This window comes from Gallus gallus, chromosome 15 (genome assembly GCF_016699485.2).
Source record: "Gallus gallus isolate bGalGal1 chromosome 15, bGalGal1.mat.broiler.GRCg7b, whole genome shotgun sequence".
Lineage (NCBI taxonomy): Eukaryota > Metazoa > Chordata > Aves > Galliformes > Phasianidae > Gallus > Gallus gallus.
In genome coordinates, this window is record NC_052546.1 from 9,083,677 (window position 1) to 9,110,334 (window position 26,658).

At 47.0% G+C, this 26,658-nt stretch overlaps 3 protein-coding genes across 7 annotated transcripts in view; 1 reads left to right on the plus strand and 2 right to left on the minus strand.

The window, feature by feature from the left end:
- LIMK2 (LIM domain kinase 2) overlaps positions 1-5,313 on the minus strand; it is a 30,733-nt gene extending 25,420 nt beyond the window's left edge. For all 3 annotated transcript variants that reach the window (NM_205115.2, XM_046901107.1, XM_015275223.4), the window contains exons 1-2: positions 5,273-5,313; positions 3,261-3,360 (exon numbers count right to left, since the gene is read on the minus strand). In NM_205115.2, the coding sequence (NP_990446.1) occupies positions 3,261-3,360; positions 5,273-5,288 (116 nt within the window). In that variant the 5' untranslated portion in view covers positions 5,289-5,313. The remainder of the gene's footprint in view (positions 1-3,260; positions 3,361-5,272) is intronic.
- A 286-nt stretch (positions 5,314-5,599) lies between these two features.
- On the plus strand, positions 5,600-25,923 carry C12orf43 (C12orf43 homolog). The gene is made up of 10 exons (XM_025155730.3): positions 5,600-5,907; positions 9,145-11,737; positions 16,838-17,138; positions 17,970-18,071; positions 19,160-21,963; positions 22,054-22,099; positions 22,940-23,038; positions 23,674-23,747; positions 24,065-24,155; positions 24,499-25,923. Exons 5-10 carry the CDS (start codon positions 21,765-21,767, stop codon positions 24,851-24,853), a joined length of 864 nt encoding a protein of 287 aa, XP_025011498.2. The 5' UTR covers positions 5,600-5,907; positions 9,145-11,737; positions 16,838-17,138; positions 17,970-18,071; positions 19,160-21,764; the 3' UTR covers positions 24,854-25,923.
- On the minus strand, positions 5,728-19,340 carry RNF5 (ring finger protein 5). 3 transcript variants are annotated; one of them, NM_001007840.3, is made up of 7 exons: positions 19,253-19,340; positions 14,225-14,456; positions 12,667-12,685; positions 11,897-12,009; positions 11,453-11,507; positions 9,175-9,292; positions 5,728-7,704 (listed from the first exon to the last, which is right to left on the minus strand). In NM_001007840.3, exons 2-7 carry the CDS (start codon positions 14,404-14,406, stop codon positions 7,607-7,609), a joined length of 585 nt encoding a protein of 194 aa, NP_001007841.1. In that variant the 5' UTR covers positions 14,407-14,456; positions 19,253-19,340; the 3' UTR covers positions 5,728-7,606. The 3 variants fall into 3 exon arrangements, with proteins under 3 accessions (NP_001007841.1, XP_015130814.1, XP_015130815.1); XM_015275328.4 differs by having other exon boundaries at positions 6,712-7,704; positions 18,742-19,320; XM_015275329.4 differs by lacking the exon at positions 19,253-19,340 and adding an exon at positions 15,056-17,899 and having other exon boundaries at positions 6,712-7,704.
- Positions 25,924-26,658: the final 735 nt, after the last annotated feature.

Consider the following 26,658-nt stretch of genomic DNA (forward strand, 5'->3'; position numbering starts at 1 on the left):
CATCCCATCCTACTCAGATTCAAATAGAATCACAGAATGGTCTGAGTTGGAAGGGATCTTTAACATGCCTGCAGTGCACAGGGACACCCACAGCTCCAGCAGTGCTCACAGCCCCATCCCCTGACCTTGGATGTCTGCAGGGATGGGGCACCACCGCCTCTCTGGGCACCCTGAGCAGTGCCTCACTGCCCTCATTGTGAACAACTTCTTCCTTACATCTACCCTAAATCTCCCATCTTTTAGTTTGAAACCATTTCCCCTTGTCCCATCACAACAGATTGTGCTAAAGAGTCTGCCCCCTTCTTTCTTACAGACTCCCTTCAGATACTGAAGTGCTGCTCTCATCTCTTCCCAGAGCCTTCTCCTCTCCAGGCTGCACAGCCCCACCTCAGTCTGTCCTCACAGAGAGGTGTTCCATCCCTTGGAGCATTTTGGTGGCCCTCCTCTGGATGCACCCCAGCAGGTCCATGTCTCTCCTGTACTGAGGACCCCACATCTGGACACAGCACTCCAGGTGAGGTCTCACAGCACAGAGCAGAGGGGCAGATCCCTTCCCTGCCCTGCCGGATGTGCTTCTTTGGATGCAGCCCACGATCCGGTTGGCGTTCTGGGCTGCGAGGGCACACTGCTAGCTTACATCCAGCTGCCATCCACCAGTATCCCCAAGTCCTCTTTTGGCAGGGCTGTACTCCATCCTTACATTCCCTGGCTTGTACTGATAGCAGGGCTGCCATGACCCAGGTACAAGACTTGGATTTGTTGAACTGTACAAGGTTCACCTGAGCCCACTGCTCAACCTGTCTAGGTCTCTCTGGATGGCATCCCATCCCTCAGGTGTGTCAATGTGCAACATCCTTATAAAAAGAGGGAATTGTTTTTAATACTGTCTTTATCTGTGGGGAAGCGGGGGGGGGGAATCAACAAAACAACGGACACTAAAACAGCAGGTATTAATACTTTATGCATGTAAGGTAGTACCTTCTGTTTTGTAACGTAGACAAAATGGGCTGAAAGCTAAAAAAATAGCATGGTCTAGGTAGGAAAACACAAACACACATTCTTCTTCCAATAATTCCCTTCCGTAAAAGTGATCCAGATCTAGGAAAAAGACAGCATCTCACCTCTGTATTTCCTTATCTAAGTTTGAATTCTTGTGCAATATATGTTCCAAATCCAGGGAAGCCACTTATCAATTTAAAAAAATGACCTTTGAAATGGATGCTAACTCAACAGATTTCAGAGGCAAAAAAAGCACGTTCAGAGTTAATTCACAACAGAGACTGTCAGAAACCTCTAAAAGAAGACTCCACGGCCAGCTCTAACCCAACAGATTCAAGCCTAAGGATCAGCTAGCCAAAGAACAAGGTAAAATATTCAATATATGTGAGTAGGGATTTGCTTGTCCCTCCACCTTGGGTGCTTTGCCACACCAGAGACAACACGGGTTTCAGGGACAAAGCTCCTGTACATGCAGCTTGAGGAAGGAGGGAAGTGACAAAAAACTTAAATCCTCAGAGACACGCATGTACGTCAGCTACCATCAGTGCCAAGCATGATCAGCAGCCTCGCCTGACCAAGCTAACGAGCTTAACAGAGCTAACGAGACTGGATCAATGCCAATCAGCATTAGAGAAATCATGTGCCAGGCCAGAGACGCAGCTAATCCACAGGAAGACTGTAAAAAACGCTCCACAAGAGCTGCCGGAACTCACAGCTACCGGCTGCCAAAGGCTCCTACCACGAGAGGCTTTTTAAAGTTTGGCTTTGGGATATCAAGCACAAGACTGCTGCCCAGCATGGGTTGGGGATAACAGAAGAGAAAGGAGAACAGAGTGCAAACTTGGAATGTGTTTGCATGAACGGCGCTAGCCTGGAACGAGGGAAAAGGGAAGGGCAGCTTCCTTTGCTGCAGGTTCCAATTGTTCACTCAGCACGGCCTCTGAGCTGGGCAGCAGAGCTAGCCAAAAGTAATGAGTGTAAGAGAAGAGCATCAGCAAGTTACTGTACATCTCAGGAGAAAAGCTGTTATCTTCATTTCTATGGAAAACCAAAAGGAAGAAAGAAGAAAAAAGACTTCCATTCTACAATATAACTACAGCGTAAAATTCTGTTTGGTGCCATTAAGGGCAGGGTTTGCCTCCAGCTCAGCTGTCATTCACCTCAACAAGAAGCACCCAGGCATTTACAAATCAGGACTCGCATCAGAAATAGTAGAAGAGAAGGCATAGAGGAAAGGCTTGCACACACAAGCTGGAGTTTGGCTAACTGGGAGAATCTAGGGAAGCACCACAGCAGGACACCAGCTTGTTAGACAGAAGAGAAAAACAGGCTCAGAGAAGCTGACACAACATAGCTGAACACGAATACTCAGACCAACAGAAACCAGAAAGACTGGGATTTGCAGTGATATGGAGCAGTAGCTGTGATTAACAAGGCATTCTAACTAACAACATTTTCCAAGTCAACAGAACTAACATTGCTTTGGCAGCCTAATATGCTTTGCTTTAAAAAAAAAATACAGCAATAACCATAATAATTCAACAACTTTTTATAGTAATAAATTAAACACAATGGGACGGATGCCTGTCTTGGCACAGCAAACATTCCTCCAAAGCCACACTTTGGCTTTCTTTACCCTCTATTTGCTTTAACAGGGTCCAAAGCATTAACCTCTCCAGATTCAAGATGCAGTCGTTCCTACCCAGAAGCCAGCAGAAGCTCCTGCTCCTCTCACACACACAGAAGCCCCTTCAGAAATACGATTCTGGAGTATGAAAACTGGACTGAGTATTTGTGAAAAAGGCAAGAGCCCCCTCTGCCAAATCAGCAGCCTTCCCAACACTCCAATATTGCTCCTGCACCTACCACATATGGAAACAGCAATGGGAGCTCAGATGGCCTGGGCAATACCTCGGAGTGCAACTGCAGACAAAGACGCAACCCGTGGCTTCTGCTACCACCAGCAAATCAGAGCCTCCATTTATACTTTATCTGTATTCCCATATGTGTGTGCGTCAGCACGGCAGCACCTTGCCAGGCAGCATCAGACTGCAGCCAGAACTGAAGGTCAGTTCCAAAGGGCTGCTGTGGGTACTGAAGCGTGGCTGTGACCAACAGCACGCTGCCTCTGCACAGCCTCCAGGGCAGGTCAGACACAGAGCTGACAGCAGGGTATGGCCTCAAGACCAACCTCCCGTTACTGTCGGTACCGCATCCGCCATCCTCCAAGCCAGCAGAACAGGCCATAAAGTTGCACCTACCGGAAACAGGAAATATGCCAAGCTTCATTAACCATCCTGTAGAGGCGCTGACCAGCAGCAATGAGGTCCCCACATCCCAGGCATCTCCAGACTTCTTCACCTGTATACAGGAATAAGGCGACATCAACAACCGTTTTACATCAAACAAAGCAAGGATTGCTGCATCCTTGATGAAGAACAGCCCTGAATTACACCAGGCATACCGTAGCCCCAGCGTTTAGGCTTCCCAAAATGAACTCTAGCATCCTAAACCCCCATTTTTTCCCTCCAGACCTGACATCACCACATGCTCCTCCACACTCTGCAGAGGAAAACAATATTACTTTTCACAGAAGATGGCACAGTTAGAGCTGCACCACACTCGTAGGGCAGAGATTTCAGGTGGAGATGGGCCAAGTGTGACAGTTCCTACAGAGAGCCATGCTACGCCAGGAAGCCGCGTTACCATTCCCCTCATGCCACTGACTCAGCACATAACTTTTGTGCACTTTTGGGTAACTAATTGGATTTCCCAGAACAGGAAGAAAGACAAACCTTATTCAGCAGAGAACAACTCGACTACCAGGAAGGAATTACACACTCAAAAGGATATTCCTGCAGAAATTGTGCAACCAACACCGCACTGCAGCCAGGCTTAGGAAGAGGAGAAGCTGCCTGCTGCCCCTTCAGAAAATACTGGCAATGGTCAAAAAGTCATAGAGCCCCAGACACAGCCGGGATGCACACAGGCTGGGGAAAAAACAGTACACAGATTCCAGCACTAATTTGGCACAGAGAAACGCTATCTGAGATCCAAGCAGATGTTTGGGTGCGTTTAAGAGAAAGCCGAGGATGCGGATGAGCGCAGGACGGCACAAAGAACACATCGTGCTGCTGGGCACAGATCTGCTTCCTTCTGCTACTGCAAGCTGGCTGCAGGGAAGATGCATAAGGAAAGAATTGCGCTTAGAGAAGGAAAACCACTGACCACAGACTTCCAGTTTCTAAAGAGCAGTCAAACTCGGCGGCTGCTCAGCAATCGCCCCTTCTTTCTGAGGCTTTCCTCTGCAACTTCACCCTGCAATGTAAGGCAGCTCTTACATGCACCAAACCGAGCAGCCGCTCCCGGTGAAGGGAGCTGCCCTCACTGCCCCGGGATCACTGCGCCACAGCGGCTGTCTGCTGCCAGGGAGGGCAGCTGCGGAGGATGGATGGCTCAGCACTGTGAAGGATGGAAGGATGCCTCTTCCATGGGGACGACGCTTTCCTTACCCACAGCCTCTTCAGTGCGACGGTTTAAGTTCCGAGCACTGCTGCCTGCAGCACAGAGGGGTCGGAGAGACACAGCCGTCACGTTCTGCGCTCGGCGGATAACAGCGGAAGGAGAGAGGGCAGCTCTCGGCGACCGCGACTTGACGAAGCCCGGTGCCAGCAGCAGAGATCAGATCTGCCCCGCGATAGAGCAGAACGGGTGGGGCGGCAGCCCCGCAACCACCGCCACGCGAGAATTTGAGACGGAGCAGAGAACGGAGACGGACACGGGCACAAGAGGTCAATGCCCGCTGTAACTGCGCCGACGCCGTCACGGTGACCGGGCTCGGGCGGCTCACGGGGCAGTCAGCAGCCGCCGCCGCGGGGCTCCGTCACGTCAGAGCGACCGAAGCGCGGCCCCCCGCGGAGATCTCCCAGAGGAAACCTCCGCTGCTCCACCGGTGCCGGAGGAACTCGTGCCGGTGCGCCACGCGGCACCGCTGCGGCTTCGCACCTGCGGGGCGGGGCGGGGCCGGGACAGCCCTGCGGAGCGCCGCGCCGCCGCGGGGAACGCCCGCGCACAGAGCGGCTCAAGGACGCAGAGGGCTCAGAAGCCCGCGGCGCCGCGCCGCTGCCGGCGCCCGCGCGGCCCGATCCCGCAGCTCCGCCCGGACGCCGGAGCGCGGGTGCGGAGCGGCCGGCAGGAAGCGGCGCGGCCCCGCCGCAGGCCCCGAGCGACGGAACGGCGCGCCCACCCCGCCGCGCGCCCCCGCGGCTCTCACCTGGCGGCCCCGCCATCGCCCCGGGCTCCGCTGACGTCACCGCTGCGCCGCACCTGGGCCGGGAGCGCGCCTCCCTCAGCCTCGCACCGCTGTTCCCCCCCCCTCCCGCCAACCGCTCTCTCGGCGCCGTGCCACGCCCCGAGGGAAGCCCCACCCCCTTCTTCGCCGCAGGCCAATCGGCGCTCCGCCTCCCTCACGGCTACGGGCCAATCGCCGCGTTCCGTCGGAGTGAGCGAGCCCGCCCTTTCCGCGGTGGGGACCAATCGCAGCGCGGCCACGCCCATAGCCCCGCTCTCCACACGCGGCGGCGGGAGCGGTGGGTCCTCCGGGGCCGGCCCGGAGGGTAGCTGTGAGGGAAGCAAAGCCGCAGCCTCCGGAGGCGCAGCGCAGAAATGGGCTCCTCGGCTCGGTGCCCCGCCGGCCGCCAAGCACAAAGAAACGGCAGCGCACTCCCGTCAGTGTAAAACCATTTTTTTTTCTTTTTTTTCTTTTTTTTTTTTTAATTCTAAATCACTTTCACAACAGTGAAAATTAGTGAACAGTAACGGTAATAACGCACTGAACGAGCCGTCACCGGCTGTGTGCAGTCTGAATACAAGGGGAGCGGTACGATACAAACGCACACCGAGAGAAAGGTAAGAACGCCGCGCGACACCTCCAGACGGCTCCGCTCCGCCGTGGCCGGGAAGAGCCGTCCGTGTGCCTCCATCCAGCGCGGCCCCCATGGGATGCCGCAGGGAGGCACGCGTTGCTCTGCCGCTACCCAAAGCGAGCATCTCACAGTTACACAAATAACCTACTACAGTTAATCAAGGTGCCCTGCCCAGGAACTTTAACCATACACGTTAACAAGCTTAACTATGAAAACAAAGTTTCTAAGACTTGATTTGCTCTGTCAGTTTGTATGTCTATGATGAGGGAAGTCACAATATTCATCTTGCAGGAAATCATCCTGACTGTCAGTGATCTGAATCAGAACGATCTAAAAACAACAGAAGAAGAAAAAGAAAGTGGAGTTGCCTAGTCAGAGAAATATCAAAATTGTTCATCTCCTTAGGAAATCCCTCGTATCTGCTCTTCTGAAGGGATCTATACAAATACCTCAGGAATACTTTTAAAGCTGTGCACTCGACGTGATTCCAAATGGGCTACAGAGCGCTCACCTCCAGAAATATTTTCCCCTCGGCACAGAGATGGTCGTGGTCTCCTCCAGCACTTCTAATTCATGTCTTTGGTAGGTATTGACGAGACTGTTGCATTGTAGCTGTTCTGTGCCGTGCTGTAGTCATGCGCGGCTGCACAGAGAAGCTCTTCCAAATGTTCCCTGCTGTGGCACGTGCAGGATCCCATTTTTCCTCCTGTATGATTTTACAGTATGTCAAATTTAAGCTCTAATCTCACTTGAAGGTGCCCTCATTCCTCTCCCCAAACAAGTTGACTTCAGGTCATTAATAGGATTTTATTTGCGATCTTGTGTAGAAAAGTCTCACAGCCCTGGGAGAAAGAAATGTAGCTGCAGTGGCAGGGTTGGGAGGGGATTATCCGTAAGTGCTGTTGCACAGAACCACGGAAGACAACACTGTTATGTCAGTGAGGAACTGGCCAGGTGAGGCAGATAGGTAAGTCCTACTGTTCGATAACCTCACCCAGCTTCATGAGAGAATCTTCCAGTGTCTGGCTCCAGCAAATTCAGGCTTTAAAAAAATTGCAGCATAAATTAGTAGCTCTTCTAACTGCCATTAGAGCAGCTTCAGGCAGGAGTTTTCCATTGCTGTGGGAAACAACAGCAAGAAAAGAAACCAGTCTCCACACCTGGTTCCATTTGTATCACATGCTGTGCCCAAAGAGTCTCAGCCGTGCTGCAGGTGATTTCCTGAAGAAGGCTGGATGTTGATTGAAGAAACTGAGTAACACCCACAGCGCTGGCAGATCCACCATGTTTGCCAAGCATGAGATACTGATGGTGCTGCAGAAGTTTCCTCACCTGTCCAGGCTACCCTGGGGCAACTGTCTTTCACATAAACCTGTTGTAACTGATTGGCACAGGATTTCAAAGCAGCACTCCTTTCAGGAGCAGAGCTCAAAGCTAGGCCCAGGGTTTGTGGTAGGAACCTGTTGTACAAGACAGCCGAGCTGAAATTTTTAACCAATTGTTTAATTTCCAACTGTGGTGCAAAATGTGAGATTCTTCACTGTGCTGTGGTACCACCAATTTCTGAAACCCATGGTTAGCTATGGAACCAGACACCAAGAGGTTTAAAATGGGATGGGAAGCAGTTCATAACTGTTTCAGTAGCCTTTCTGGCTATGAGTATACAGAATAATGGAAACAATTTATGCAATCAACAGCCAGAACATAATCACCAGAGCCACAAACAGGAAGAGGCGGGATAGGAACTGCTCATCCACATATTGAGGAGTCCCTGGAACAGCTGGAAAACAGGAAGTAAAACACAGCTCAGCATCTTCCTCTTCACTAGAATATTGTGTGTTCTGCATATAGTACACTCATTGCAAATATATATATAAAATACGCAAGAAATCCACCTGCTAAAAAACTGCTGCTGTCAGTATTGCCTACCCTTAGATTGGCCATCCATGCTGGAAAAAGGAAAAAGGAAGAGAAGCACGAGCTCCCTGCAGCAGGACTTGTGGTAAGCTTGCTCACGACTGATAGCAGCAGGCAGCTCCAAGTGCTACAGTCCACCCAGATGTGCTCAGAGTACTCAGATGCTGAGCCACGTTCACTGCTGATGGATGTTTCCATCCTAAGGAACACTGCCACCTCTACCCGAGAGCTCCTTCCCCTCAAGGTGAAATAACTGAGTAAATAAATGGTAAAACTTCAAGTGTACTCTCGACTAAGAGAACTAATGAAAAACAAACAAATATAAAGTTCAAGACGTGCCTTTCTGAAACCTCTGTATAGACACCATTGATGAAAAGAAGACAAAGGAGCTGGTTAAACAATGGCTATTAGAGCAGCATATATTTCCATTTCCTTTGCTCTGTCACATCTACACACAAATTTTCAGTGAGGAGTGAGGTACAAGTAATAGGTAAATTCAACTGAGCAAAAAGCAGCACAGGTCTTTGGCAATGCAGGTGTGACATGAAAAACGTGCTTCTGTTTCTTACTATTTCTGGGCCATATGATATAGTGAAGAATATTTGCCAGGCAGCGCCTCTTGCAGAGGAAGTCCAGAAAAACCCTGGGCTGTAGGTTTGTGTGTGCAAAACAGGTAGACTCAGTTTGACTACAGTGTAGCTGGGGAGGAGGTTTTCCAGAGATCACCTCAAGACCATTACTGGAAGTAATCACGTTTTTCCTTAATTAAAAACAGTGAAATTTCACCATAAAGTTATTTCTTGTATAATATGGATGACTGTCTCTGAGATAAATTTCTGAAAAAAAGGAGCAATCTTTGCTTTCATTATTTCTGGTACAGAGCACTAGTTTAATATTTTGTTTCTTTTCCTTTTCACCCTTTGTAGAAAAATGGTCCTTTCCTGCTGTTTTGAGAATATGGGTCTCCTCCATACAAACCCTTACTGACTCCTTTTTAGTACAACAAACTCAAGTCCAACTTGCCTCGTTTTTCAGCAATAAAGTGGAGAAATGATCAGTGACACTGTCCCTCCCCCTCACTCTGTCTCTCCCCAAGGCCTCCAGGAAATCAGATGGAAGTGACATATGTATAAGCCCTCATACAAAACGTGTGAGAAATGGACTGTTTTTCCACTGCATGTTTTCCTTCTTCCTGTATTTCTATACACAGTACCGACTTACTTTACTATTCAGAAAGCTTTGTCATTTAACAGATTATTTGTTTAAGTTACAAAAGGGTTTGTAAAATATCTGTTTGTGATAGGTCTCTCTGAGAAGAAAGGATGCACGGTACCTGGAGGAGGTCGCCCATCGTTTATGTTGAATGCTGTGGCAAATATACCAAAGGGAAATGCCCCAATTCCGAATGACATTTGGAAGCCACCATCTCCAAACCCGAAGCCTTGGAATCCCTGCAGAGAACAAAGCAACAGAAGAGAAAAAAAAAAAGGTATAAATAATTTAAAGCCTATTTCAGAATAGTTTGCAAAAGTGCAGATGCCCTCTTATTGGCTTTCCTAAGGCTGAAGAAGTATCATGTAGCGTGGCAACTTTTAGTCTGCTACTGTTGTTAGATACTTCCCAAGTTGTCATGCTGAAAGCATTTATCATAGCAGTAAACTTGCTAGAGCAACCCAAAAGTTTGAGAAAATGACAAGTAGGAATTGCACTTCTTGCCTGAAGGCTGCAAATTAACAGAAGTGTTTATATAAACCTTTTCAACTTAAAACAGTGTGTATATGACAATATATCAAAATCAACGTTACCACTTCTATTTAGAACATTTACAAATTGTATCAATAATTCTGTATTAACAGCTATTAGCCACATAGCTATAAGAAAGATACTGTAGAGAATAACGTGCATTTATTTTTGGTACATGTGCATCATCGAAATATTCAGTAAAGCGATACACTGCCAATGGGATGGCACTGGTCATTATAAAGAGCAGTACCCAAACACAAAAAAATCTTATCAGAATTCTAACTGATGTGGCATATGATGCACTCTACAGCTTCCTGAAGGGACGTTGTGATGAGGAGGGGTTTGGCCTCTTCTCCCAGGCAACAAACAGGACCTGAGGAAATGGCCACAAGTTGTACCAGAGGAGGTTTAGATTAGACATAAGGAAAAACTTTTCCTCTCAGAGAGTGGTCAGACACTGAAATGGCTGCACAGAGAGGTGGTGGAGTCGCCATCCCTGGCAGTGTTGAAGAGGCACCTGGATGAGGAGCTACATAAGGTTTAGTGGCTTGTGGTAGCAATGGTAATGGGAGGACGGTTGGACCAGATGATCTTGTAGGTCCTTTCCAACCTTGTGATTCTATGATTCTATATAATCACCAAAGAAGATCTATAGTGCAATAGCATTGACCCCAAGGACTCCAGACTAAAATTCCATATCAAATCAGAGTGTGCTGAAGTAAGATGAACCCTACTGTATAAAAGCAGTGTACCATTTGAGAATCAACTATATCTAAATCTAAGTAGTTGTGTCATGTTTAAAAAGCAGACAGGTCACTGCTCTGTGTTCTATAATCCAGCAAACTGTTTTCCAATCTCAGAGTTAAAACAGTGACCCACTCTGAAAAACCCCTCTGATCTATCATCTCCAAACAATGGAGGACAAATGTGATTTCACTCACATAATAAAAGCCAAACATTTCTGTGCTGATACTTGATTATGACTCTTGTCAGATGCTATACTGTGAAGGACACTGTAAGGGGCTACCTGCAGGGGACAGCAAAGCACTTTGCATGGCAAGGCCTACATTTGCAGGAAACAGGAAGGCAGCATTTCTACTGCTACATCTTCATTTGAGACTCCTCTGACTTCTTGCACCAGCTAAAAGCTTGAATGCAAGGACAGCAGATGATTTAATAAGAAAGCAGCTCCCTGGTGAGAGAGAACTACTATGCTCCCAATCTATACAATACAGAAATGTTCCTTAATCACACCCTGTAGAGCTGTTTGCTCGAATCATGAGGCACATGCTCTCTGAGGACCCTGGGCTGAGTTACCTGGAAATACACAATTGTTTCATCAGGTCACTGTCATTGTGCCAGAAAACACTGTGGTCTGTTCTATAGCTACTCCCACGTCTCTAACATATACCAGCTGCTGTTTACATTCATTCTATGTAATATCCTCAACAAAACCACAAATCCCACTTCAAATTTGCACATATCCACCAAACATATCTACTTTTCTTCTTAAAATGCAAGGGTACAGTAACATCCTATAGAATTTTCAAAGCAAAGTGTTCCTTATGACTGTATATGGAAAGCTATCAAGTGTGAAGAACAGCATTTCCAGCAATTCCACAAAGGGCTGCTTTCATCAAGCACAATTCAAGTTATTGCATTCTTTAGGACAGTAAATAGCACAATGGGAATGGAGTTTTCTGCCACAGAGCATCTATCACCTATTCATAAACAGTCTGTGGGGATCTCTACAGGAGCCTCGTATAGGGCACACATTGTGTCCTCCAAGATGAATAAGCACTACCATTCAATGAAAACAAGCTATCTGCTTGAGCTTTTTTTTCCTCTTTTTTTTTCCCCCCACTTACCCCTCTGTTCTCTGGTTCAGGTCTCTGTCCTTGGGGTCGTGGTGGAGTTTTCTCTCTACAAAAAATTGTAGAATTAGCTCAAATTCAAGCACACAGACAGCAGTATCTGCAATAGGTTGGTTCATAAGACGGAACAAACTTTTCCATTGCAAAGGCTGGAAACTGAGGATCAACAGTGAAGTCCATGAACATTTTATAAAAGCCTCTCCAGTCAAATAACATCCATTGAAGCCTACTACTTCTGTTAATTAACACCCAATTAACAGAAATTGCCAGTCAAATGAGGTATGTAGATTCAAACCCTAAAAAAGCCAGAAATATTTAGCAGAATTGTCATTTCTATCAGTCTTTTGACAACATCTCACACTGTGAATCCAACACTTTGGTAGTTTCACCTTAAACCCTAGCAATTGTCACACAAATAGTTGTGTTTCTGTTTATTACCTGGGGTCCTGTTGTCCAGTGCTGCCTCTTCCATACAGAGGAATAACTTTATCTCGACTGATTCCTGCTTTGCAAACAGGGCACACTTGTCTGTTTGGCCTGGTTTCTAACCACTAAAATAATAAAAAAAGAAAGACATTATAAGAAAGCTCATAAAACCATGAAAACAACATGCAGACCTAATTTGCAGCCAGGCAGAGATTTTAGGAACCTCTCAGAAAGCTACGGAGCAAAATGTTGTACTAAATACTAAGTACTCTCCATTAAAGTGTTGACATTTTGGCTATTGTTCTGCCACAGTCCACTTGTAGATGTGAACACCATTAGAACTGCACTGGAAAAATGCAAGGAAATAAACAGTACCGACAGCTTTGCATAAGCCAAGGCCTAGCACAGATACCCCCCTGTCATCCTTTTCTCTAATGGCACCACAAGGTACAGCATACATATATAACAAGAAGTACACTCAGCATTTAAGCCTGCAAACTAAACCTTCATGAACTGCCTACAGTAATTCTCCTACCAAAACCACCAATACCTATTGGGTAAGAAACTGAAATGTGGGAAGTAAGCAAAGCAGAATCTAAGTTTTCTTTATGCTGAAAGTCTCGATTGCAAGTTCCTGTACGTGAAATTATATTAGCACATTGCAGTTGTCCTGGAAAAAAAACGAAGTATATTTGAAAAGAGGGAGGATACTCTAGAGAATGAAGGGCTTTATTGAGTCATTGGGGCTGATGAAAGACAGTGCAAAAGGAAACCTCTCTTACCTGGTGTAAACAAGGCCAGCTGTGAGCATTCCCAGGACAATTTGGTCACAGAGAAGAAAAAAAAAAGGGGGGGGGGGGGGGGGGGGGGGAATTAATTAGTTACAACTTGATCTCACAAATGTATAAAGTGCACCCCACTTTAACACTAACGCAGCTTAGAGACAACAGAATCTTGGAATCCCGTTGGGCCAGTTCCATTACCTCCCATTAAAGCAATTTTTGAAAGCACAGCCCAAGCCCGATCTCCGAGTTATGCAATGTAACTACGTTGCTAACGTGATCATCTCCATATCACCTTTAATTCCTGCACCTTCATCTATACCAAAGCCCCAGACAAAGGCTTAATTTGTCTTGTGGTATTTACTGCAAATTTTCTCTTCCAATCTCATAGAAAGATATCCCTGAGTTAAGATACAAATGAGAAAAATGCCAGTAAGGAGACTCCAGGATCTTAACAGAATTCATGAGAGTCATCTGGTTAAAACATTGGGCTCTTTCATAGAACTGTGGAATAATTTAGGCTGGAATGGACCTCAGGTAGCCTCTTGTCCAATCTGTTGCTTAAAACAGGGCCAGCTGTGAGATCCAGTTTGCTCGTTGTTATACAGTACTATTCCTGAGGTTACAGTAACAGGGCAACTTAAGTATCCAAAGGAAAAAAAAAATACAAGCTAAAACTGCTCAGCAGCCATCTGCTTTCAGAGTGGTCTTTGCAACACTATTCACACAAGACACATTCTATTCTTTAAGGTTACATTCTGTGACAGCAGACCTCCCAATAGTTTTATCTTCATATGACTTCAGCAAATCATTTTCCATCTCCTTTAGAATAAAAACCTGTACCTTTAGACATTACATACATTAGCACAGAAAAGAAATGCTCTTTTAGGCCTCATTTAATTGTTGAGCATAATTTAAGCTACTGTATAAAACAAATTACCCATGTAAATTATTTATAACATTTTAATGTTCAAGAGTGTATTCTAGACCAAGCTACCTAAATAAGCAGCTGGCATGCTTACTATACTTGTGCAATAAATACCCACATCAAATTGAAAGAAGTATTACAAACGCAATTCCATTGGAAAAGAGAAGCAGATCACATGTAAAAGCACATTCCTTCAGAAGAAAAACTCCCCAGAACTGTTTCAAAGGAAAAAAAATAACGTGCATGTAGCAAGACTGCAATTTGGCATCTAGACCCTGCTTTCAGATGGAGCTTTAAGTATGCACAGTTTTGGAAAGGAATTTAGGTGTGAAAAAGGTATCTACGCTAGCCCAGCCAGCACAGAGTAAATAACAAACGTAACCAGTCAACTTCTAAGGGGTTTGCTTTTACAAAAGAAGGTATAAGAAGGTTCAGATGCAAAAAACTTCCTTCCTGGAACGTGAGCATTTAATAGAAAATAAAAGTTTTGAGGCAAACCCAAACTGCTTCTAACCCAAAGCCACAGTCCTTACTGAGTTTAAGACAAAAAACTGATTTTTATTTAATAGAAATATAAACAGAACATGATCAGAGAGATGCACGGCTATCTGTGGGGACTTGTGTACTTACCAGAAGAGATGTCCACACAAGCTGATGACTGCATCCTTGGCAGTGTCTAAACAGATGTTACATTCAAAAGTGTTGTCCTGGTTAGTGTTGTCGCCAGCACCGTTACTGCTGCTGCTGCCACTGGTCCCTCCAGTACTGGAGCTCTTTGTTGATGCAGAAGTTGTAGGTCCTTTACTTGCCATCCTGGGGAGCTGCCCAGACACAAGAGCAAGAAAATTTTCCTGTTGGAATCCTAACAGTGAGAAAGGGAAAAATAATACCCACATTATTGGCATTATAGCATCGCATTCTTGTCCTTATTTAAACTAGCAGTAATTTACCTAAGAAGCACTTGAATCCTATTGTTGGTGGTTTTAGTTTAATGTAGTTTCTAAAAAAAGATCTCTCTTGGATAAGCTACTTTAAAATCCTGGAGTAGGACCTGACTTATCACACGGCCTGTATTTTAAACTCACTGACAAGAAATTGAGGTCTGCAGTCAAAACAAAGCCATCGTATTTTCTTATAGATGCTATGTGCTGGGAGAAAGATGAGCTCACCAGTCATACTTCAGAGCTATCAAACATTTCTAGCAATTATAGCAGCAACGTCGAAATTACTAAACTGACATGCATTCATCTCTCATTAGTATCATCATATTCATCAAAGATCACCATTTATTTTATTTCAGTAGCAACAACTTCTCTAATCTGTTGTAGGAATGTGAATACCTAGAATAGGCTGTGAGAGAGGAACAGGTGATTATCTGAACCTTTTGCCAAAGCACAAACAGTAAAGCATTTGAAAAGGGGAACCTCAATTTTTCAGAAGCGAAATACTTTGCAAACTTACCCCAGAAGCATTTAAAGCTTCCTTAAGTGTTCTCTCTTTGCAGTAGTGCTGAAGCACAGGCTCAGGACAGCAAAATAAAACCTCAAGATCTGTAGCTGTTACAGTCAGAACCCTTTTTCATACAACACAATCTAACCACACAGTCAAGCAAGCTTCATACACAAGCCTCGTGGAAGTTCTGCTGTGGTGACACTGAGCTACAACAAGGGAGAAGATGAGGTTTATTCCTGCAGAGCCTTTTCACTCAGTTACATCATTTTGCACAGCGTCCCAGAAGGGCAGCTTAGTATTCAGATGCTGCACTTTAACACACACTGCTTTCAGCGCTGCTTAGAAATGACTCTCAGCAGCAAGGTACTTCGTTGTACTAAATTAAAATTCATGTTAGCTCCAAGCAGATGGAAATGCTGCCAGATGACAAACCACGCGGTAAGGAGTTTTCACACATCCCTACTACCAGAACCGTTGGTAGCACCCATCTATCTTGCTCAGTAATGCTTGAAAACTTACCAACTCAGACCTATGCATATGTGCTGGGAATTAATATCAACATTAAGAAAGTTTCCCTAAAACTAAGGGGATCAAAACGTGAAACACCACCATGATTTATGGAATGGGCACGAGAGATGCCTGGCCCTCACATCTGGCCACGTAACAAAAGGCAGCCATGCACGAGTTAAATAAACTAACTTCTGTGTCCCTGAAACCAACGTGGGAAGCAATGTTCTCTTCTCCAAATTCAATGCCATATATTTAACACCAGAAATACATAGACAATATCTTCATCTTCACTAACATCTGATTAAAAAACAACCAAAAAACAAACCCCGAACAACCAACTCAGAGCCTTTAGTAACTATGAGAAAAATAATGAAAAGACAAACAAAAAAAGGACCAACAGCAACTAATGAAGAAAGACAGTAGAGAAATCCATAAGGATATCATTATTGCAGGTCTATGGTACTCTGTCCTGGAATCCTCTCCTAATTCTTTCTCCATAGGCTTACTGAGCTTGATGACCTATGAGGATTTAAATGATTTGAACTATCAAACGTATATCAAAATGCAACAATAAAAATAAATAATCTTTTACTGAAAAGCCTTCACAATGCTTTCCTCTTCTCTATGGGATGCTATGTAACATAACCAGGTCCATAGCAAGTGCTACCCACATCTGTTCACCTGCAAAGCACACTGCACGCGTGCAAAGATGCACACATGAAACGGCATCAAGTGACTAAAATGTGCCCTTGATAACCGTGTGTTGCATTACTTGCAACATAGTCTCAATGCTCAAGTAGGAGTTCAACTGCAAATTCAACTTGTTCCAAATGTAGAACAAACTCTAAACTGTTGAAATGGCACTTGAGCTACTTTAAACTCCAAGACAGAAATTGGAAGGGAGGCACACAGCAGGCCAAACAGACCCCGTTTTCTGTTTGATTTAGAGCTCAGGATGAAGACTGTGAGCGCACTGGGATATACGACAACTTTTGGGGTTAAGCAAACAGAATTTAGAGAGGAACGACTGGACAGATGCCAGTCTAGGTTTGCTAAACCCTCGTCTTTGATCAGCTCTCCAAATCAACCCTAGGAGCACGAGCTGCAAACAAAACAAGTGAAAGGATATAAAAATCAGCTGTGACCTAACTGCAAGCATTCAAAGATCTTATTTTTCTTTTTTCTTGTTTTGCTCTCTATGTATTTGCAGGAAATTACTACCTTTGCTAATTATAAGCTGTTTATTTCATTTTAATCATGACCCCTGTAATATCCCAACAGGCTGCTCCAAAAGTGACTGAATCACTGGCATGCACTGCATCCAGAGGACCAAGAGTGCCAACAGGTGAACGGTTATGAAACAGGTCAGCTTCAGCAGTCTTCTTAAACTAAAGAAAGCCTGCTGGGAGGTGAAGACATGGAAATGAAGCCACATATTTAGGGATCCAGCAGGACTCCCAGTGAGGTGCTGAAAGAGCAAGTGCAGCTGACAGAGCTGAAGCCGGACCTCCAAGAAGCAAACGGTGCACCGAGACCTGAATGTCCCATAACAACTGGGAGCAGCAGGTGGACCCTGAAGGAAGTAAGTGTGGGAAACCAGTAAAGTCTGTATAGTAATAGAAATGTCACTGACAGGCAGTAGGAAATGTTACTCAAACCCTTCAAAAACTGATCTGTAAATACAGTGGGAGAAGCTGCACACCAGGAAAATGTAAGCCCAATGGATACTTTAAAAGACCATATTTCTGGGCTCAGCAAACTAAAAGTGACTGTTTGCTAAAATACACTGACCTGACTCTAAAAATACAAGAGAAGCTGTTCAAGACAGACTGGGAGAGTTTCCATCGTAAGTGAAAACCTATAAAACACTCCACTGGAAACAGAGTAGGTGAAAAATAATTGAAGAAAGACAGAAGCTGATATCATTAGAGTGAAACAGCTACAGCATGTATGTTCAGAGCACCACAATATTAGAATGTTTGAAGTATTTCATTTTTAATCTTCTTTCGTGAGCAGTAAGGAAAAAGAAACGCAGTGAGGCCATGGGACTGGTTGGTTTACTGATAAAACTTGACACTTGTTTCTTTTCCCAACGTCTAACACAGAACAGTGAAATGGTGCATTGTTTGATTTAAATTCCACTAGCAAGACACTTTTCCATCCTTCTTTGCTAATGAATCTTATTTTATCTGGGACTGCTGAGACAATCCAGCCCTCATTCGCTTCTGAAACGAGCTCTGATTTCGTTTCTCAACTTCCTGCTGTTTTAATGGAAAGGGAAACGTGTCAGTTTTTCCTACGACTGAAGCATAACGTCATTTTTTGGATACACGTGTTGTAGGAAAGAAAAATTAACATCAGAAACCCTATCAAAAACACAGACAGAGGTTAGATAAATATTTCTCATTCACAGGTTTGACAGAAATCTGATTCTTAACCTCCTACAGCTGCATGGACTTTGAGTAAAAGCCACAGATGATCGGAGCTGATAATCGTTGGCAGCGTCCAGAAAAAGGTACGTCCACTTCTTGACAGTCGTTTTAAGGTAGATGTTAGCAGATATGCGACTGAAGGCACACTGTTAATCATTAAAGGCACTTTTATATCTCGTTACATTTTTACTCAGTGCCACTTACAGATTTTAACCCTTTTGAAACGTTTCCTTCTAAGTCCACCTTTTCACTTCCCATAACCCGTGCAGCACCATTTTTAGTATCACCATAAAGCCCCGGGATCCCAATCTGTGCCATCAGCTTTCCGTTCAGAAGCACCCATTTGCCTGGCAGAGCAGCGTGCCCTCGCCTGGCCTCATTTTGTTAATTGGGATTCCGCAACACAGGGCTGTGTTGCAGGCGCTGCTGGGGTACAGCCCTGCTGAGCAGCTCTGGGGGCAGCTGGAAGGAGCCAACACACCTCACCAATGTGCCACGCTGAGACAAGCCAGCAGAAAAGCAACCACGTCATTACAAATCGTTCCATAGAAATGTAATACAGACTCTGAGAAAACGTTGTAGGGTGTTGAAACAGATATTCTTCTTTTACCTCTAAGTCTAAAGGGGAAAATGAAAAAAAGAAAGAACACCGATAGAAGCGGTGGGGTGACAGGAACTGAGCGTTCTCCTGGCCCGGTGTTATGTAAAACATTAAACGTTCTGTAAGCGGGCTGACCGCGTTAGCAACGCTACCTAAAAAAACAGTAGGGCCGCGGTTCGGTCAGTGCGGAGCAATTCCCGGCAGCAAACAAGAGCTGGCACACAGCAGGCTGCTCGGCGGCCCTGCCTGGAACAGCCAGCGGGCGCTGCGCGGGGGGCTCCGGACGCGGTCCGGGAGGGTCGGGGTGCCGCCGGGCACGGAGCTCCGCCACCGAGTGCCGGCAGGCGGCTGCAGGCCCGGCACGTTGGCGGGGCCGGAGGTCGGGCAGGAGGGCGGCACCGCGGGCCGTGCGGAGCGGAACCCGGGCCGGGCCCACCCCGCGCTGCCGACGCCGGCCCGGGGGCCGAGGCTGCCGAGGCGCCCCCCGCCCCGCTCGGTCGGAACGGCCGCAAACGGCTCCGGCCTTCCGGGGCGCCCCGGTGACGGCCCGGCCCGATCCTTTCGTTCCAGAACCGCCGCGTCCCGCCTTCGGCCCCCTCGCCCCCCGCCCCCCAGCCGGACCCGGACTCGGATCCGGACCCGGACTCGCTCGGCTGTGCTCACCGGCGCTCCCGGAGACCCGCGGAGCCGCTCCCTGCCCGCGGCCGCCGTCACCTGATCGCCCCGGAAGCGCGGCCCGGCGGAAGGGACCGGCCTATCCCTGCCGCTCCGCGCTGCGGGGCCGCGTTCCGCCCGCACGGAGCCGTCGCAGTGAACGGAGCTGTCCCGCAGCGCGGCCCGGCCGTACCGCGGGGAGAGCAGCCGGCTCAGCCGCCGCGTAGCGCTGTCTCGGCGCCGCGTGTGACTTTTCGCTCTGCTTTCACCGCGGCCCGTTCCTCGCGCCCGTCCTCCCACTGAAACGAGCGCGGACTGCGCGTCATCCGCGGCAGCGAATGTGCGGGCCGAGCGGAGGAGAAAGGACAGTGGCGGCAGAGAGCGTTGCACAAAGGCGTACGGAGTGCCGCGATCTGAGCGGGAGCAGCTCCGGGAGCAGAGCAAAGAGCGTTGAGGAGGCATTTATTTATTCAGCTGTGAGGAGAGGACGGGCCCGAGGCTGAGGAGCTGTCAGAGCTGGGAGAGCCACCGAGGCGGCACCTCCGGTTTTGTCCCTGCCGGGCACACACTGCTCTGACAGCACCGCCGAGTGCTCCGCGCTGCACCTGATGGAACAGGAGAATCCCAGCCCGAATCCCAGTGCCCTCCCACTAGAGGCGAGCTAAGGGAGTGAAGGTAACCAGAGGAGGTTAATGCCAAAGGAGCCTTCCTTAGAGAGACCAGGGATGCTGTCTGAGGCCTGTCCGCTGCGGGAGATGGCCTGGGACCACGCAGGTCTCACGGCAGGTTCACACGTGCCAGCTGGGAACTGCTCAATGTAAAAGCACGCTGTGCTGAGCCTTCATGCTGCCTGCAGTAGCACATCAGCTTGGTAAAGCCTGGATCAACGTAGTGATCCAGCAGCACTGCCAGAACTGCCGTGCTCTTGGTGTACTGCACTGGGAAACTTGTAGTTGAGGTGCTGATAAAGCTCATGTCCAAAGCTCAGTAGTTCAGGTACGGAGCATACATGGAACACTCAGTAACTCTGCCGGTGGCAGTGAATGTAAATTGAATGGCAGTAAGTGATACGAGGGGATACTTCTCTTGCTGAAGCAAGGAAATCAGCTTTCAAAGCGGTAATAACGGGGAGGTGTTGTTTATGTGTATTTTCATGGCGTTACGTGTGTCATTTTTCAGCGTAGCTGGCAGCCAGTGACTGATGAGATGTAGAAAAAACACCCCATAGGCTGCCTGCTGGTTCACTCTCATGGTGTGCATGAGAATAAATGACCTGGATTTAGTCATTTTTCACGACCTGAGTTACAAGTCTCACACAGTAGTTACGGTCCCATGTATTTATGCTGTGTATAGAACCCCTCCTAGAATTCCCTTAGTGAAGAGATACACAGATGAGGAACCCGACCCACTGAGTTGCACATCAGCGTTTTTCTCATCAGCTCTCCATTTTACAAGTATTTTCAACCTAATGGTATCTCAATCCAGCGTTACATCCCATTTGGAAATGCTCTTCCTTGACACACTTCCATGCCAGAGTTCCCATTTATCTGTGGCTCTTCGCCTTCGTCCAACAGGAGGAGCAGCCTCCAGGAGCTCCTGCTCACCTCAGCTTTCAGTTTTCAATACAGCACCAAAGCAGTGGGAAACCACGCCGCTGTTCTGTTAGGTGACGTGCTTCCATCCGCGTGGGCTTTGCTCCGGGCTTCTGCCTCTGGAAGCCGACAAACTTCATCAGGTTTGCAGCACCTCCAACTTTGCCTGATGTGCTGGAGCGAAGCATTGAGTGCTGTGACACCTGGGGGGCGAAATGAACAAGTGACGCCCTGCAGCATCTGTCACCAAAGCCCTACGGCTCCAACAGCCAGCAGGAGGAAGCGGCCGTCCCGTACGGAGAGCTGCCGGGCTGGGGGGCGTCCCGAGGGAAGCGGCGGCAGATCGTGGAGCAGATCACATCCAACGCAGCCCTCAGACCCGCGGGGGGAGGCTGAGCGCCTTCTGTCCTTCCCTGCTGATGGACGGAGCGTTGTAAAGGGTGCGGGCAGAGATGCGCGCCGCCTCCCACGTCCGTCCTCCTTAAGGCCAAGCGTTCTGCCTGCTTCTAAAAGCACAAAGCCGTGCCATCTTTCTGCCGCCATCGCTCCGTGTTCACACTCCGTCTGTTACGGCCGAGAACACAGGGCTGCACTGCACGCACGCCGCAGCGGTTACGGCTGTCGGACGGTCACTCCCTGCCACGTTCCATCCCCGCACCGCGCTCCTTCCAGCAGCACAACGCCGAACAAAACAAGTGCGGAACAGCGGCTCGCTCACATCTCCCCTCTGCCGCTTTGGTCGCTCAGCTGGAAGGGCAGCACGGACACCTACACGCGCGTTCCTCACGGCTCCCGGCCGTTCCGCGTGCCGCCCCCTCGCCGCCCTTCTCGCCGTCCGCCTCCCGGGGGAGCGCTCCCGAAGGGGCGGTGCCCGCCGCCCGCCGCGGCCATCTCGTGGGACCGCGTGCTGCGGGACTACAGCGCCCGGCATGCCTTGCGGCCGGCGGCGGGACTACAGCGCCCGGCATGCCCCGCGGCGGCGTGGCTTCAAGATGGCGGCGCGCAGGGACAGCTGTGGCACGGACAGCAGCTCGGACTCGGAGAGCAGCGGCGGGGCGGCAGCGCGGTTCCGGGAGGCGGCCTGGGACTGCGCGAAGCAGGCGGCGGTGCGGACGGAGCCGCGAGGCGGTGAGGGGCGCGACCGTGCTCTGTTTGTGCCCTTTCTGGCGTACCCGGCCCTGGCCGCAGCTCTTTCTCACGCACTCCTTCCTTTGGCAGGTGGCTTTACAAAGGATCAGCGGCAGGCTGCTCGGCCCAGCCTCAGGTATTGCTCTGCGGACTTCGGAGATGAGTTTTGGTGAAGAAAAACCTGAGGTGTGCTACTTAATGCCTTGCACTGCTTCGTGCTGGAAGACCTTATTCTGCCGTTGGAATTGGCACAGTTGTAATCTGCAGTGATGCTGATGAATGAATAAAGTTATTTGGAAGTACATTCCTCACCCCTCTACCAGTAAAGCAAAAGCAATTGAAAACAGACGTCTGCTGGCAGCTTCAGCACGAGTTCAAGTTGTCAAAAATGCCCTAATTGTGCCCTAATCCTTCCATTCCCCCACCATGAAAATATGAATAGTTACGTATGGCAGAACTTGTTATTTGGAAAGCGGAGGGTTATATGCAGAAGGACAAATAGTAACAGCGTGATTGCAGAGGCAGTAATTTATTGGGTGGGGAAGCAATGTCTGAATTAGGTGCTTTATAACAAAGGGGATGCTGACCTATGTGAGCTTGCAGCGTTCCTGCAGGCTGTCAGCCATTGCAGCTCAGTGGCACTGTTTCACCTGGGACAGATTTTGCATGAATTGTGACAGTGTCCTCAAGAAGCTCCTAGCAGAGAAGGGATGTCCTGACATCACTTGTTTGCTTCTGCAGGCTATTTCAATGAGAAAATCATCCTATTACTGTCAGGGAGTTGGCTGGGTAATGTTTAACTCATTGTTAGAACTGAACTGTTGAGCTCTCTGCTTTACTTAGCAGTTGTCCCTTATCAACTCAACATGAATTAGTAGCAGGGTGGGAGATTCTACAGCCCCTTATCTCCTGTTTGAGTGAGAGTATTGGGTGTTACTGCTCTTGAGGGAGATGATCATTATTTTATTTCAAACAGACGTGAGGTGAATGACCATGATGAGGATGGAAATGAGCTACAGACCACACCAGAGTTCAGAGCACACGTTGCAAAGAAACTGGGAGCAATGCTAGACAGGTACTGTGTTACTAAAAAGGCTTGCTGTGTGGGTAAAGTGCAAAGATGCTTCCGTGTGCTGAAAGTGAGAAATTAAAGATCCCAACTTGGAGAAATTGTTTTCTTCTCAATTCCTTCGTTTCTGTATTTAATGCAAACTTTCAATATCCCGTGAACTAATTTGGTTCATCTGTTGTGTTCCTCTGGTAATGACTTCCTGTGCAACACTGCCAGTCTCCATTTACCTTGGTTGTAAATGCATTGTAGAGCGGAAAAAGAAGAATTTAGGTACCATATTATCATTTAAAGGCAAACATAAGAACCTTCCACTCTTGCACCCTAAAGCTACATGCAGCTCAGGGTTTTACTGGCAGTATGCATCTGTCTGGGCCTGCTGCTGTCTTTATGATGTGTGTAAACGTCGCCCTTGGAACTAGAATTCCTGGTGTTTAAAGTTGGCTTTTAGAGCTAAGTCATTCCTGTGGCATATGTTGCTAAGGAGAGAAGGCATGATCTGCTCTGAAAGCAGGGAATTGAAACTTCACTAAATAAAATAAGAAACCATAACATTGCCCTAGTCTTGTTTCCTATAAATTTCCAGTGTTAGCTCAGTTTGTACAAACCTATCTAACATCTAACTGGAGTTTTTTGTTTAGTTTCATCACTGTCTTGAAGGATTCATCAGGACCTTCACCAGCTTGTGTGCAGCAGTCTGACTGTGGAGATGATGGTGAGTCCTACTCGTAGGCATCGTGGCTGTTTGCTGATGCAGTTAATCAAATAATAGCAAGTGAGATGGATCCTGTCCAGTGCCAGTTGTAGTTCTAGCTCTTTAGTGGCTAAAGAGCACTAGCACAGGGTTTATTAGCATCAGTGAAGGCTGTTACTTTGTCGTGACTGTTGTGCCCTAAATCTTTGCAGACTGCCAGATGATTGTTGTCAAGTATAGCCATCTGTTAACAACAGCAGGCTTTCCTAGGGAGACTGTTGATTGCTCTCCCTTATTCCGTACCTTGGCTAAAATTCCTTTCTAAATACATATTTTAGGTTTTCGCCTCTTCTCCTCCTCTGTCCCAGGAGACTGTGGGCAATCAGAGCAAAGCCCTGCCCCAAGGAGGAGACGGCCACCTAGTTCCAGGTGAGGTGTTGTCAGCTGCTTTGCTCCTGAAGTGCTATTCCAGCTCTCATTTCCATGTTTCAGAGGCAGCAGAGACTCTCCAATGGCCCTCGAAAGTTGAAGAGCTTAAGTGGTGTATTTATATGACTGATATTTGAAAACAACAATTTTCTCTCTGTCTCTCTTTCTTTTAATACAAATAGGAGATGTAAACCATTTCAAATGCTAACTGTAAGCATTGGAGTCCTGGATCCACTGGCTGTTCATTGAATGTTCTGATCGTAGATAATTCTGCTTTCAACGCTTTGGATGAATTCAAGGCAAACGTGTAACATAATGTCTTTCCCTTTTATTACCTTTCCAGTGACTCAGACAGTGACCAAGAGTGGCAAAAGTACCAGGAGGCTGCTGTGTCAGCAGCAGACATTCTGAAGCAAAGTGCTTTTCCTGAGTTGTCCCAGGATTCCAGCCAGAATATGTGTCAGGGTTATGTGGAGCACAGACAGAAGAAAAAGAAGAAAAAGAAAATTAAGGGAGAGAACAAAACTGAAGAGAAAATAATAGACCCAGCAGAGCGTGACCAGGTCAGCAAAGATTTGCCATGGTTGGTTTCTGCAAATGGACAACACAAGAGAGAGGACAGCAATCATACAGATAACACAGTGTCACCAGGAGCTGTGATGAAGAAGAAGAAGAAGAAGAAGAAAGAGAGAGAATAAAGATTTTGCTCTGCAAATGGGCAGGTGGTTGTGATGAATGAAGGATGCTGGGAAAAAGCTAACAGAGCTGCTGCAGACGGAAAACTAATTGGCAAAGCTTTTGTTCTAAAAGCTCCGTGGCCTGGGAGTCTAATTAAAGCGACTTCCTATGTTGTTGACCTCCCTTGGGGAGCACTTTTCTCCTAGCACAGCACTTATCTGTGCTGCTGCTTGTGCAATCCTGGCGCGAAAGGATTAAATACTGTACACAGACCAGTGTGGTGGAGGGGTGTAATCATAGCTGCATCCCTTCTGATCTGTTCTCTCACATGCTGAAACCAAATCTTGTCTCCTGGAGAAAGCATATGATGAATTGAACTTGGTTTACATGGCAACAGGTGGTCAACTTCTTTTTTGCTTTGATTTGCCTGTGGGAAGCTCATTTATTGAAAAGCATCTGGCAGATGTGAGTCCCTGCCCCCCTCTATTTTTTTCCCTCTCTCTGATTATCGTAACAATCTGCTGTTGAAACCTGCCATGTTACTGATCCCTCTGTACTCCACACCTCTCCAGGGCCCCTGCATGTAAACAAAGATAATGCAGTGAGCTTATTTTGAGGTTGTTAAAAACAGGCAGTTCTGCTACATCCTTATAAATCTCTCTTAGAGTGTTTTCTGGGGTATTTTTCTGTTATTAAATTCTTATACACTATTAGGCTTATTTAACTTGGCAGGTTTGCAGGACAGCAGCTTTCTTGCTGTGTTAAATAGTTCCACCAGTGGAGACAAAAAGGGCTGAAGATGGGCTCTTTTCATTTGATTGCTGATCAATGCTGTGAAATTGTTACAGGAAATACTTAAATCTCAGTTGCTGAGTTTCAGACTTCGTTTTGGTTCACTATGACTTTTGTCTGTGAAATACAGTGGGTTTTGGTACTTTTTTAGCATGGCTCTTAATCTGTTTGTTTCAGCTGCAGTATTCCAAGAAACAACCTGTTATCTGGATCAATACTCTCCTTCTGTTGGCTTTCAGTAGGTCTAATTCATTGGCTCTGCTCAGGAGACCTAAAAGCTGGATTAGAGAAACCAAAATAGTGTGCTGATGCTCTTTGAACACAGGGAGGAAACAAGATGTTTTCCTTCCTACTGTAAGATCCCTGCTGTTTGTCACTTGGCATCCAAAAAATGGAAAGACTCGAAAATTGGCTTGGAAATAATCTGAACATGACCAAAATTATTTGTTTTATGGCCAGTTAAAACTTCAGTATGCTGAAGCTAGCACCTAGGATGTCAAATGCATATCGGTCTAAACGTTATTTTTTGCCTTGTTTGATATGTTCTTTTGTTTCTGCAAGTGATTTGCAAGTGATGCACATGGGAGGTTAGGAAACCATCCTTGGATAAAATTCCTCAGAGAACCTGGTTACCAAAATTAGTTTCTGGTGCTTGGTGGTATCTAAAGGAAGCTCTCACAGGCACAAACTCTTATGGACATCTGCAGTACTGAAATTTCCAGGTATGATAACAAAGAGTTCACTGTTTTTGAATTCTTCCATATATCTTAATCTGTTAAGAGTCCTGAGCGTGTTCTGTTGTCCTGCTCACAGCAGAAAGAACAGCTCTGTCACGATGGCAAAAACACGTTAAGTGGGGCTTTTCTTATGCCGTCAATGATATAAAGGTTCAGAGTAAATAAAGAAGAGGGGAATAATTAGACGAGGAATTACGTAAGTAGACAGTTTTCATTTAGTGCAAATAAGGCTTTTAGACTCAAGGGAAATTATTTTCATATCAAGACCTACAGAATCTACCCTACAAAGAAGCCAA